Source organism: Palaemon carinicauda, chromosome 41, assembly GCF_036898095.1.
Source record: "Palaemon carinicauda isolate YSFRI2023 chromosome 41, ASM3689809v2, whole genome shotgun sequence".
Classification (NCBI taxonomy): domain Eukaryota; kingdom Metazoa; phylum Arthropoda; class Malacostraca; order Decapoda; family Palaemonidae; genus Palaemon; species Palaemon carinicauda.
Window position 1 is genome coordinate 26,299,968 of NC_090765.1, and position 14,501 is coordinate 26,314,468.

General features: G+C 35.1%; 1 protein-coding gene and 1 long non-coding RNA gene across 2 annotated transcripts in view; both read left to right on the top strand.

The window, feature by feature from the left end:
• Positions 1 to 6,027: 6,027 nt before the first annotated feature.
• LOC137632370 (zinc finger MYM-type protein 1-like) lies at positions 6,028 to 6,540 on the top strand. The gene has a single exon (XM_068364305.1). It carries the CDS (start codon positions 6,028 to 6,030, stop codon positions 6,538 to 6,540), a length of 513 nt encoding a protein of 170 aa, XP_068220406.1.
• Positions 6,541 to 12,397: 5,857 nt separating this feature from the next.
• The window catches only part of LOC137632249 (uncharacterized), a 42,572-nt gene continuing 40,468 nt past the window's right edge, over positions 12,398 to 14,501 (top strand). Inside the window, exon 1 of the long non-coding RNA XR_011042025.1 lies at positions 12,398 to 12,546. This is a non-coding gene — a long non-coding RNA (uncharacterized lncRNA). The remainder of the gene's footprint in view (positions 12,547 to 14,501) is intronic.

A 14,501-nucleotide genomic window follows, 5' to 3' on the forward strand; every position in this document is an offset into this window, starting at 1 on the left:
TACTCCTAAGAAAGTAGTTTGAGGTAAGTACTGTTAGGAAAAATACAAATTACTTAAAATTTGTGATTTTTATGCATAGCATAACAATGTAATTGTCACCAAACTTGTTGGAGACTGCATCTAACATCATAAGAACTTTCAAATTGAATGGAAGCTAGTGATAAGTTTATATACTGTATATTTTTTCTATTAATTTTCTTTCAGGCAGACCAGATGCATCTGGAGAGGAAAAGATATTTTGTTGTCTTTGAGCTGTACAAGTAAGTATTGTAAGTGTTGAAAATGCTGCCTTTTAGAATTAGTTGCAGAGGAACTAAATACCTTGCTGCATATGGTAGTTGTTTACATGTAGTCAGTGAAGAATGTATCAGTTATTTGATGACTCATTATTGAGAACCTCTTCAGATATTGCATGAAATAAGACATAAGTTTATTTTTCTTTGCATTATTTGCATTTTAGGTTTCAGAAACTTTATATAAGGGAAAATATTAGGAAATGTTTTAACTAAATTCATGAAAATGTTTTTGTTTTAGACATATACTGTATGTAGGGGAAATGAGATATGATTCAAATTAAAAGACCATAGATTAGGTGAAGGGTGATCTCCACTGATTAAAGAAAAGTTTCTTATTGGGCTCCTCTGCCTCGATTGTGTATTGTGGTACCCACTGTTGGACGGATGCTAAACAATCCGTCCAGTGTGTTTTCATCCAAAGCTGCTTTACTTTCTCCCTTTAACTTTCTAACTTTTTCCTTTGGTTTATTCCCACCAACTGCAGATCCTCAACTTATTTGGCTTGCTCCCATTTTCATTTGATTCAAGAACAAATCCTTTGCACCAACCATATGAGGAGCTATATACGACTCTGTAATATGGTTTCAGTTCTTCAAAGAAAAAGTTTTAATTGACAAGACCTCCCATTTGAATTAGGTGTAATAATATAACCAATAAGACACAAGGAATCATTAGCTGTAGTCAATATCAATATTTTCATTCACTTCATGATTTGAAGCTAAAATAAAATTACTTCTCAGGTAAAAAAATTAAAATAGTTCTGTCTTAATGAATATGATATTAATTTGCAAAAAAAAAAAAAAATAAGGAAAAAAGATTTTTAATAAGATATTCTGATTATTTCTAGGAACCTCACCTGATGATATGTTGACATTATCCATGAAAGCTTGAAAAATTCCCTCTAGTAAAGCAATGAGATCAACTGGCATCTAACGACAATAACATGCCATACATGATGTATCGCCTTCAGTCCAAAAGTCAGTTTGGTAGTGTCAAGATGTGCACTATATATTGTCAGGGATTTTGATATTTTATAGTAGCTTAAAGGTGTCTTCTCCCAGATTTATTAGCAATTACTGTGTAGATTATACAAGAGGATTAGGTTTAGGTGTTCATGATCCGCTTTCTCTTTGTGTCTCGTGGTGAGGACAGTTTGTGATTTGGAGAATTAATTGTTGTTAGGAGTGCAAATGCCTCACGGTTCCTCTTTGGAAAAGTGTCTCATGGTGCTGTTTTGTGGAGTATTCATGAAGCTACCTAGACAAAGTTCATAACAGGACCCTACTATTTCTTCTAAATCATATTAGTTACGCTTTCTCAATTTTTCTCACTCTATTTCCTTCTCTGTCTAGTTGGATCCATTGATAACAGAGGAGTTCATTTGATCATGATCTACATAACTATTGCAATGTGAAGGAAGAGGGAGTTGAATAACATGCCTCCATGAACTGGAACTTCACATATTTGAGCATGGAGAAACTTTCCTGTCAAACTGCCTTCTGTACGGATTCTGATTTCAATGTACGTACTTGCAAACCTCTGAAGTGTTTGGTATTGGGAATGTCAATTCTTAGTACTGAAATAAGACAAGGATATCTGTGAGCTTGGGAAATAATCTGTCACATGAATACCCTACCAATGAAATTACTCTCTGATGCAGTGTTTAGAGTCAAAGTAAATGTAACAAAACATGATATATGAGACTATTTCCAAGGAACTATAATTCTACTTCTCTGCAGGAAGAGAAATAACTTCCAAAAAGGAACATTTTTGAAATCATTATGCCTTTGGTTTAATGATATCCATGACCTTTATTCGTATGGAATTAAAAAGACCACATTAATGACTACGTTGGAAGTTAACTAGATGAAATTATTAGGACAATAACCTGCCATTTGAAATTGAAGTACTTTCTCAAAATAGAGAGGTAGGTACTTACACTCGTTAATCTCAGATGCGCAAACAAACTTTTAAATTCAGTCAATTAAAAATAATAGTAAGGAAATATTTTTTGTATGTGGATTAGAGCATCATTTACAGTCAAGTGTTGCACCAACCTCAGGTACATAGTTTTTATTATTACTAGCCAAGATACAACCCTAGTTGGAAAAGAAAAATGCTATAGACCCAAGGGCTCCAACATGGAAAAATACCCCAGTGAGGAAAGGAACAATGTTAAAACAGATAATTCATATATAGACTATGAAAAGACTCATGTCAGCCTGTTCAACATAAAAAAAAAGTTTGCTGCAAGTTTGAACTTTTGAAGTTTTACTGATTCAACTATGTTCTTGAGCACCTTATTAAATTTAAGACTTGTATGGTCTATGATTACCGTAGAGAACTGAAATTACTAATGATTAAAATGGGCCTATCAGCAAGATATATAAAAAAATCTGTTTCAGAGAAGTATGAACTGAAAAAGGAAAATAAGAAACCAGGAAACAGTTTGCCCAAGAATAGTGAATACTGTATATTAAAATAAAATTTTGTTTGAAGAACTGCCTAATACAGAAGAGGTTGAAGCATAAAATACAGAATTTAAAAGAAAAAGATAATTGAAGCAGAAACTAAATGTACATGAAAATTCAATTCCTAGAAATGATAAACAAATTTACGGAGTTTTCAATCAGTTAGACGAAAAATATCCTTCGGCACTCATATCCCACTACAGCCCCCACCATTGGGCCATTTGACCAGAGTTCCATAGATTGCATCTAATGCTTAAAGAGGATGGACATTATGAAACAAATCATAATTTTAACCAAAGAAACAATGGAACACCCATGCCAAGACGGAACTACCTATATATTGACTAAAAGAAACACAGGATGGATTTGCAACTTTAGTAGTCATCTTTAAGCCTAAATATCATTAAATTCTCTAACAATATAGGGGAGATAAAGACACTCCATGACGGATAAATACCACCTCTACAGAAACTAAAAACCATAAAAAGCAAATAAAAGCATTACAAAATTTATGGATAACATCTGGAAGTGTAAACTAGCATCCTTGCAAACTATCAGATACTCCAGTAACTCCACAGAGAAACAAAAAAAAAAAAAATCTTTCAATTCCACCTGGTTGTGCATGCATCAAGGCTTCACTGGCCATTTAATGGTAGACATAGTAGCTGTGTATTTGTTTAAACCATTTGTAATTTGGGGAGGATTTCTATTTGTAAAACAATGTCTTTGAATTGAAGAAATAAATTTTGTTCAGGGACTACATATGTTCTGTATTTGTATCATCACTAACTCACTTATACATTAATTTGTTTAAGTATGCAGGTGTGAAGGCTTTATCTGCTTAACATATTGGATAGATGTATAAAACTATGGACTGGTGGAACCAAAGAAACTTAAAGAGAAGTATTCTATAGAACTCAAAATTACTGAGAAATAGGGGAGGATCTGTAATTGAATTGGGATTTTACAGCAGGGCTATGGACAGTATTACTCATATTTATTAAATAGAAATACACAGTAAATAAGGATCGGGAGTTTAATGTCTCCCAATTGAGAAGTTACTAAAAGATTTTTGGTTTACAGTGTAGGAGTAGATATCTTAAAAGTTAGTGCAGTATATATGTAATTCACTTTAGTTAGCATTCAAAAGTTCATGCTAAGAGATAGAAATATCTGTAATTTTGTGAACTAGAACTTGCATGTCAGACATTTGGTCTCCAAAACACTTGCTGTAAACGCCAAATCTTACTTATCTAAGCCAAAAAAATAATCAAGTTTTCCTTATGTTTATATACATACATACATACATACATACAGTGCCGTTTCTAGTTGCAGGCGACACAAGGGTCGCCTGGGGCGCCATTTGCTTGGGGTGCGCCAAATTGCCATCCAAAATAATATATAAACAAATGAGAGAAGTATTATTTTTACGTGAATAATTCAAATAAATACAAGTTTAAACGCGAAAATAAATGAATAATGGAAGTGTTAATACTTGATGCAACGGTGTTTAATGTTTCGGAAAAGTTGGCACCACTGGATAAGTAGATGTCGTCAGTATCAAGGAGCTTTAAAACTAAGACAGCTGACTGCTCGCGACACCACCTTGTGACCTTAGTTAAGTTCTAAGCATTATGTTTACTCCAATCTTTACTTCTTTTATAAGTCTTCTTAAGCTGTCAAAGCAGCTGTCAAGCATTCAAGCTTTTATCAATCATGAAGAGGCAGTCCAAGCTGTCAGGTGCATCAAACAAGAAAAGAAAAAATGAGGAAGAGGAAAAACCGAGTCCAAAGTAGAGGTAAGTGACCAGCTGTGTTGTGTGTGCATAAGACTAGCCTATAGTTTTTATTAGAAACAAAGTTCATTTTTTGTAGATATTTCTGAGTTGAAAATTCGAATGAAATCCAGGAGCTATATACCTTATAAACCAATGATCTATAGTAATGGATAGGACATCCATCACTTTTTCGCGGTCAAAGCCGGAGGCGCTATTTTGCGTTGATTCCTGTCATAAATGAGGTCAAAATAATCCATAATTATGATGCCATTTCCACGTTTTGGCACCCCTGACTCATTTTAAACGGCGACCCCGAATAAATAGGGATAAAGCTGAGAGGATTATTATTATTTTAAATGTTGCGTTTTCCTAGATTACTCTATTTGTGCTATATTAGTTAATATTGACATTTGCCCATTCTCAAGGATTCTCAAGAGGTTAATTGTAACTTGTACACCCTAAGCATAGGCCTACATGCTGCAATGCAGTGATATTTGTACAATAAAAATTTGGATGTTTATAAATTATCAATTATTTTAGATTGCACTCCAGATTTAAGTCACAAGGAGCAATTATCTGATAATTCGAATAGTTACAGCTGAAGGCACTGCACAAATTAAGTAATATTTTATCGGGTTCCTTGAGGCCGAGCAGACAACAGGAGACCTCTCAAGACTCATTCTAAAAAAAAAACGAGCTTAATATCCCCTTTTAAGACTGCAGAGGACAGTCATATGACAATGGGGCAAATATGAGAGGAAAAAACAAGGGAGTCCAGGTTAGACTTCTTCAGTTAAACCCCAGGGCTTTATTTGTGCCATGTGGAGCGCACACTGTTAATCTGGTTGTGTGTGATGCAGCAAAGAGCTCCTCAGATGCAACTAGCTACTTTGGCTGCCTGCAAAAATTATTTAATCTCTTTTCTGCCTCCACTCAAAGGTGGTCGACCCTAAAAAAACATGTGGACACAACTTTGAAATCCTGGGCAGACACACGGTGGGAGAGTCGAACTCGAATCAACAGTGTTGAGGTTGTAAGATTCCAGGCTGCAAAAGTGAGAAATGCTCGTTTAGAGGTGAGAGAGAGCAAGCACTGCAGATCCAGCTATTAAAATTGAAGCACAAGCCTTAGCAGAAGAGCTGGGATCATACCGGTTTTCTATTTGTACGGTGGTGTGGTATGATATCCTTAGAAAAGTTCAAACTGTGAATAAACTTCTGCAATCACAATGCATGCATCTGGATGTAGCTGTGACATTCTCAATAAGGCTGAAACCTCCATTGTTAGCTACAGAGACACTGGGTTTGCTGATGTCCAGACATCTGCCAAAGAGATATGTGAGGAGATGAATGTGGAAGCTGCTCTAAAGCAGAAAAGACTCAGAACTACTAAAAGGCAGTTTTCCTATGAGACCCCTGATGAACCTATTACCGATGCCTTGAAAAAAAAATGTAGTTTTCATTTTTCAATGTAGTTGTGGATATGGCCATTGAATCTCTGAGAGAGAGACCTGGAATGATGAGTGATGTTGCAAAGAAATTCAGTGCTCTCATAAACTTCTCTGACCTGACATCTAGTGAGCTAGAAAAGCAGGCAAAGGATTTGTGTAATACACTCACATGTGGGGATCATTCTGATTTTAATTATGATAAACTGATTGTAGAGATGCAGTCATTTCCAAAACAATGGCCAAAACAAAATATGACAACATTAGACCTTTTTGTTTTTCTGGAGGAGAAAGGCCTGAAAGAGATCTATCCAAACATGTGGGTGGCATTAAGAATTGCTGTCACTACACCTGTGACTGTGGCATCTGCAGAGAGAAGCTTCTCTAAACTTAAGCTCATTAAAACATATTTAAGGTCTACTATGTCACAGGAGTACCTAAATGGGCTGGCAATAATAAGTATTAATAGAGAAATATCCAAACAGATTTCGTATGATGACACTATAGATGATTTTGCTGCAAGAAAGTCAAGAAGAGTCAGGTTTTAAATATGAAACACCAGTGAAGAAAACTTGTATATAATAGTTTTAGCATAGCCCTCAACATATATGGATTGAGTTCTATGGTTTTAGATTGGCAAGATTACCTTTTTCTATTTATCTTAGGTAGGATTTGCAATAAAAATGTATAATGGTGTTATTTTATTAAAATTTACAAAAATAGTTTGTATACTTTTGAGTCTATACTTTTCCTTGTTGTGTATACATATACGTGAATTTGATTTATTAATAAAGTATGTTGTTTTGTTGTGGAACTTGAGATGCTAGTTGTGTTCGAAATTGCTTATGTTATTATTTCCACCGTGGAGGGAAGGGGGGGGGGCCTAACGAGTTCTTGCCTGGGGTGCCTAATGAACTAAAAACGGCCCTGCATACATACATACATACATACCGTATATATATATATATATATATATATATATATATATATATATATATATATATATATATATATATATATATATATATATATATACTCACACAGTCAAGCAGCCCTCCTTATTAGCAGGATTAGGGAACAGAGACAAGCAGGAATCCACAAATACTTGCTGTCTTAGCGTGGTTTAACTCATAACCTACCAACTTGCTGCCCACTGTACTGCCTAATATTGTTTTTATTTGTTTCTATCAACGTGTAAGTAATGTGTTGATGAATTAATGCATTTCAGTAAGTGTACAGTACATGTATACACATTTACTATGTACATGGTAAGAGTACGGTACACATAACACTTGTCATGCCACACTTAGATTTAGATGTAATATATACAATAGCAACAAAACACTGTACTGTATATTACTATAATATATGAACAGTACTATCACTACAGTACAGCTTAATTAGGCAAGGTAACACTTTATTGTTATTATTATTATTTGCCAAGCTACACCCCTAGTTAGAAAAGCAGGATGCTTGTATTCGATGTTTTGAAGCTATTTAATGTCCTTGATCTTGTTTCACAAAATTCGTCATGTTTGTTTTACAGTAATAGTAGAGCGAATCAACGGTCACCTCTTGTTATTTATTCAGTGACTTTAGACCAAGAAAATATTTGTGTGTGTGTGTATATATATATATATATATATATATATATATATATATATATATATATATATATATATATATATATATATATATATATATATATATATATATGTGTGTGTGTGTGTGTGTGTGTGTGTGTGTGTGTGTGTGTGTGTATATATATATATATATATATATATATATATATATATATATATATATATATATATATATATATATATATATATATATATACTGTATATATATATATGTGTGTGTGTGTGTCATTTGGCAACCGTTGCTGTAGAATGATTTTTAACACTTACATATCGTGAAAATTCATTATTAAAGAATGTGAGAATATCCAGAACGAAGTAGGCTACAGGAATATGGCTAGATATAAGTAATATATTCAATGAACTTTTTTTTCTTTTTTTTTTTTGATAAGTTTTAGATCAAAGTTTCAAACCTCATTGAGCAAACACAAGGTCAAACTATACGATTTCAGAATTATAGTCTGGTGCCCCAGTCTATGGGATTATATAACTATTTCCTACTGGCGACAGCCGCACACACTGCTTTTATGCCAAAGCAATGAGAAACGATATCCCAGATTTGGAACGAGTCCAAACATTCACTAGAAACGTGAAAGCGGATACAGGCCAGGTAGAAAGAAGCTTGATAAAACGGATAATACTGGTTTGTTGGTTCAATTATTTTTTTTAGCATTTAGGTCTACCCATGTTAAAGTTTTTGCGAGATTTACAAACTGACAAACTAGATTTAATTTAATCCTTCTGTTCAAGAAATCACAAAATGAATCAAGAGTATCGCGAGATATTGAAAAGCAAAGTAATGATGACAACACCTGGTAGGGCCAGTTTAAAAGTTATTTTTTTTTTCTTTCAAACAAAAACTTACAGCAGAAACCTTTAAGATCCGAGAAATTTACTTAAATCTATGTTATCAAAGCTTCTGGGAGGAACGTAGAGAGTAGAGGTCCCCCCTTTTTTTTTTTTTTTTTTTTTTTTTTTTTTTTTTTTTTTTTTTTTTTTTTTTTTTTTTTTTTTTTTTTTCATTTGTTGATGTCGGCTACCCCCCAAAATTGGGGGAAGTGCCTTGGTATATGTATGTATGTATCAAAGCTTCACTGACTTAGTGGGTTCTGTAACATTTTTGTGCTACAAAATCAACACCTCGCCTCACCACATTACTTCTGTATAAGACTTACCAACAGTCTAAACTAGTGCTTCACACAATTATCCAAAATTTGTCAAACTCTAATTTACAGTAATTGGTTGTCGTTGGCTTGTTTTCAATCTTTACCTACGACTTTAGTGTCGACCGTTTATTATTATTATTATTACTATCCAAGCTACAACCCTAGTTGGAAAAGCAAGATGCTATAAGCCCAGGGGCTCCAACAGGGAAAAATAGCCCAGTGAGGAAAGGAAATAAGGAAATAAATAAATGAAGAGAACAAATTAACAATAAATCATTCTAAAAACAGCAACAACGTCAAAACAGACATGTCATATATAAACTATTAACAGCATCAAAAACAAATATGTCATGAATAAACTATAAAAAGACTCATGTCCGCCTGGTCAACAAAAAAGCATTTGCTCCAACTTTGAACTTTTGAAGATCTACTGATTCAACCACCCGATTAGGAAGATCATTCCACAACTTCATTCAACATGTTGAAGATAATCTAACGACAACATTCACAAGTAAAGACTTAAAATTAAAATCGTATTCGGAAAAAAAACCCTCGCATAAATGAAGTAACAACAGGCCAGCAATATGATGGTTAGGGTTGCCAAGAGAGCGGTAGTTTCAGAGATTGAGACATTGTGCGGTCGAGAGCAGACTCAAAGAGTTGACTCTTAGTGTTCATCGGTCAATAAATATGTGACAAAAGAGAAATATATTATTACGTGTTCGTGTTATTATATAAATTAAGTTTGGGTATTGGACGGAGTCCCTAGTAACTAGTAGTACCAAGGAATATAAAATTTTTGTGGATTGATTAAGTTTTAGCCATGATCAGTAAAGGACACTGAAGTATTTAGATTATAGAAAATAAAACAAACTTCATTAAAAAAATAAAATGCATCTGAGAAAGTAACGGGCACACTATTCTATCTTTTTTCTCTTACTCTTGTCATTTTGAAGTTTTTATTGTTTATATATGAAAGGTTTATTTTAATGTTGTTCTTTAGAATTAGAGTTTAGTGAAAGGTTGAAAAACAAATAAGATAATAGCCATGTTAAGTAAAATATGGAAATCAAATCGCCTGAAATTACTTATAAAATCGGACTATATATCAGTTGAGTGAGATTGGTGTTACTTATGGACACGAGTCCTAGTATGACAATGAAACAATCTCCAATAGATTTAGTAGATTTGAGAACAAAGCCCTCAAAAGGATATTGGGTGTTAAAAGACAGGACAGGATTAGAAATGAAAATATAAGAGATTACGCGAGTACCATATCTTGATTAGACCATGATATTCATTTACTGTTAAATCGTCGCTGTCAAAAGACCCATGAAATAAGGGTGTTCAGTTTCCTCTTGAAAGCTTTAATGTCTTCAATCATTCGAATGTTTTGTGAGAGCTTATTATATAGTCTCGGGGCCGCATATTTAAAGGCGCTGGTGCCTAAAGTAGACATATATCTAGATTCCAACAATTTGAAGGCATCTTTAACAATTCTCGTGTCGACACGATTTGTTGGCTGCGCAATGTGTAGCAATTCTCTTAATTAAGTATTTTGGACGCCCGGTTCCGATAACTTGGTGGGTAATTGTACATATTTTAAATTCAATTCTCGCTTTAATCGGCAGCCAGTGTAAATCATTTAGTATTGGGGTGATCCTTTCACTTCGTGGGACACATTTTATCAGTCTTGCTTCTCTGTTTATTATGTTTTGTAATTTCTTAAGTTGCACTTTAGGTAAATTGTAGTAGATAGAGTTGCAGTAGTCAATCATGGTAATAGCAGTTTATCACAAGTTTCTTTACAGAATTTTCGTCTAGGTACTTTTTTTTACAAACGTAATATTTCTTAGATGGTAACCAACAGTTTTTATTACATTATTTATTTGGGCATTTAGAGACAGGTTACAGTCAAGAAATACACCTAGATCTCGAACTTTACTTTTACCAATACATTATACAGTACCACAGTGACCCGCTGAAGACACAAGTGTGAAGTGTCCGGCCTGTGGTCCCATGTCCTGCTTACAGAAGTCACACAACCACTTGGCAATGAAATTTACCTCCACAGCTTATCAAACATTTGTATAGTTGTTGACTTGCAATTCTTGTGAACACCTGAAAACTAATTTCTTTAGATAATAAATTTAAAACCATATAATCGTTAATTGATGAAAAGGGCAGATGGGACAATTCTAACCACCGAAGAGGCAATTTCTTTGAAAAGTGGTTGATGACATTTCATCCCACAATTCCAAAGGTAGTTTTCATAGATATATGGATGGTTTCGCTGTGAATTTGTGCATGGAGCCTCGAGTTTGTTAGCTCAGTGGCTGTGTGAGTTCTGTAGGTAGGACTTATTAATACGTATTCTTTGGTCTATGACTGATGTCTACAGTTAAAACGTATGGGTTAAAACAAACTATGCTAAAAAATGCGTTGTGGATTCTCAGGAACTGTTATGGTTGAATAGATGATTATAGATTGTCTAAAATTTTGAACTTGAATAGATATCTGTGGTAAACCTGTGTATTATCATTCTAAACTCCACCTGCATTCATAATGGATAAATTTTCTACAAAATAGCCTCGGGATCTATTTCACCAGGAGTGGTAAGGCAAAATACCTTTGAAAATCATGTCTGTATTTTACAGTGGCCGGCAAATTACTCTTAGAACTAAAATATTAAGGTAGATAGTACACTTTGGTGTAAATGATAGACGTATATAAAATATTAAGAACTCTAACTTACTAGTTAAGGGCTGTTTTCTTCTGGACCAGTCTCGCACATGTAACAGGCTAACAGCACTTTGTCTTGCAGTACTCGCTATATAGTTTGTTTGGTCTTATCCGTCTTTCAAATGTTTTGAGAATAATACGATGTAAACCGTGTTGATTGTCAAATCCTCGCTATCATAGCATTGCATGAATGAAATCGCGGAAAATGGACCAAATGAGAGTAGATAGCAACTAATAATCAATCAAGGACTATAAAGCAAAGTGAATGGAAGGAGATACCAAGAGGCGTCCCAAGTTAAATATTTATTTGACATCGCACTCCACATCACATAGGGAAAGCATGAAGAGAGAGCAGAGTTGCCAGGTTTTCTAAGTGAGAAAATGCCAACTTCTAGTCAGCTGTAGCTTTAAAAGACCAACCCATTTGTAAATATGACCAAAAATAAGGGACTTTGACGTAGGAAAAATCTTTTTTTGGGCTCAAGCCATGTCGTCCTGATTGAAGTTCCTCATGGTTACTGTATGGTATTTCTGCGATTGATATTACAAGAGAATTACCGTCAGATATCACGGGATTCCAATAGAACGACTATACGAAGATATCGTGTATAATCAAGGACGTATCTTAAGATAACCATAGATATCTGCACCCCAAACAGACCTTACCCAGTCTAATCCTCAAAGGGGAAGGAGGATAAGTGAGGAGTGGCTATATTATCTTATCACCTTTCGAAAAATATAACATTTAAGGCCAAACTTTCTTTTAATGATATTTGTTTTAAAAGGCCAAATATTACGACTTTGGCATAAAAAGGCCAACGTGGTAACCCTGAGAGAGAGAGAGAAAGAATCCCGGCCGATGAAAAGTGAAGAATTCTGAAACCGATCACTCAGTCACGAGCTAGTCTTAGAGTGAGGTAGATCGTTATGTGGGTGTCTGAATGACAGTTTGTTTTTCTTCTGAAATCTCCTTATGCTTATTAATGTGGAATTATCCTTAAATCAGGTATGTATTTGCAGCGACTCTGGTTACAAGTAAAATTCTAGAGAATGGAAATGTAAATGGTACTGTCTAGATCTCGTAAAGTATCCTAATATAGATTGGGATCAAAGCAAACTGATTTAGCATTGGTTGACATGGTAACTGACCTGATGTTGATGAGGCTAGGTCATGTCATGTTAGTGGCAGGCCAAGCCTAAGTTATGCTGCATATTTCACAAAATTAGTCTGACATACTTTAGGATACTAGACAGTCACTGTAATCTATGCCAAGGTCTAGTGTAGACCTTGGTGTAATCGACTGAGTTCTCAGTCTGACATGGCTGAAGCGGAATTTCATCTTAATTAGTTGCTAATGGTATAAATAACATTGTCTTCCTGAAGGTTGCTGGTTAAATCAAGTCTGTCATTAGTTAGACTTTTTGCCTTCTCACTTAGAAATTCAACTTTACACTAGACTTTTTATTCAATTTTATTTAAAGTTTTATATTAATCCAAGTTTACAATACATGTAAACTAGGTCTAACGTTATTAGTTGGCTAGTACTGTACTAATTTATAAAATGCTCCCCTACACCATCATGGTTTATGTGGTTTTACTTTACTGTAGCACAACATTCCTAAACTGAATCTGGAGCCTTTGTAGGGTGACGGTCAGATCCCGTAGAAAACGAGAATATTCTGAACTGTGGCCGTCGTTCTAAAAATGATTTTGCCTGGAGAAGCTAACTTAAAAAACCCACCTAACCTATGCTAAAAGCCGTATCCTTACCCAGGGGGGCTGCGCCCCCCCCGACCCCCCCTTACACAAGAGTTTCCTTACCTACGAGTACAACGGGAGAAGCTAACTTGAAAAAACCCACCTAACCTATGTTAAAAGCCGTGTCCTTACCCAGGGGGGCTGTGCCCCCCCGGACCCCCCCTTACACAACATATTTAAGATCCGTACAGCGTTTTTATTGCATACAAGATAACAGTCGGAGCGATAATAAACAAATTAGGACACTTGGTCGTAGCGCTACAAACTACCCCTGAATCTTATCAATATTAGTGAATACTTACCTCATAAGCTGGAACTACTATACACAGAAATTTAACTCTCGAGGCTAGGGCTACAGTATAAACTCGATCTGTGGTTCCTCCAAAATGTGAAGGTGTTAAATGAGTAAGAACTTGGTATCCTAAATCAGTGATTTTAGTTTCCACCATCTCTGGATTTTGGATTCCCTGTGTAGTTTTAGGACCACAATAATAGGGTCCTACAGCAGGAAATTGGGGTTTTTGGGTATGGGATTTCACAAAACGATTTAGGGAAGGGAAGCTGTTTAGCCCAACCTGACATAGAGCCACGTCTTCCTCACAAGCATGTATGATTACGGCTAACTTAAAGTACGGCAGTGTAAATGGGGGTTGCAGGGTGGCGTTAGCCCCCCCCCATTGGGTAAGGACATGGCTTGTAGGCAAGGAAAGGGCAGAAAGTTGAGCTTAGTTGATGTTCATTTTTAATCCACAAGGGAGGAACTGGCCGCTGATATACAATGGCTCCCGGGGATGGCATTACCCAACTCCTTCCCTAACCTCACTTAGGCTAGGACACTAAAGCTCCTGATTTGAGATTTACTTTTGGTATTTTTTTTTTTACATGAGCACGCTCTCCATTTACTCCAAAATCATGCATTCCTGCAGCACTCCTCTTTTTGTACAGTAATTAGGAGGGAAAGCAAAAAAAAAAAAAAAAATAGCAAATGTGGGAGATGGGAGGGGTTGGTAGAAGAGATACGAAGCGACCTGGAACCGACGTCGTCAACAGTGTCAATCAAAGAAAAGTTTATGACGTCAGCGGAGATTTATATTCAAAATATATAATAAATTAGAAAATGGATCAATTACGCCAAAGTGTCACTATTTGTGAATTTAGTAATACTGTACTTGACAATAAATCTTATCATTTTTTTAAAAGAA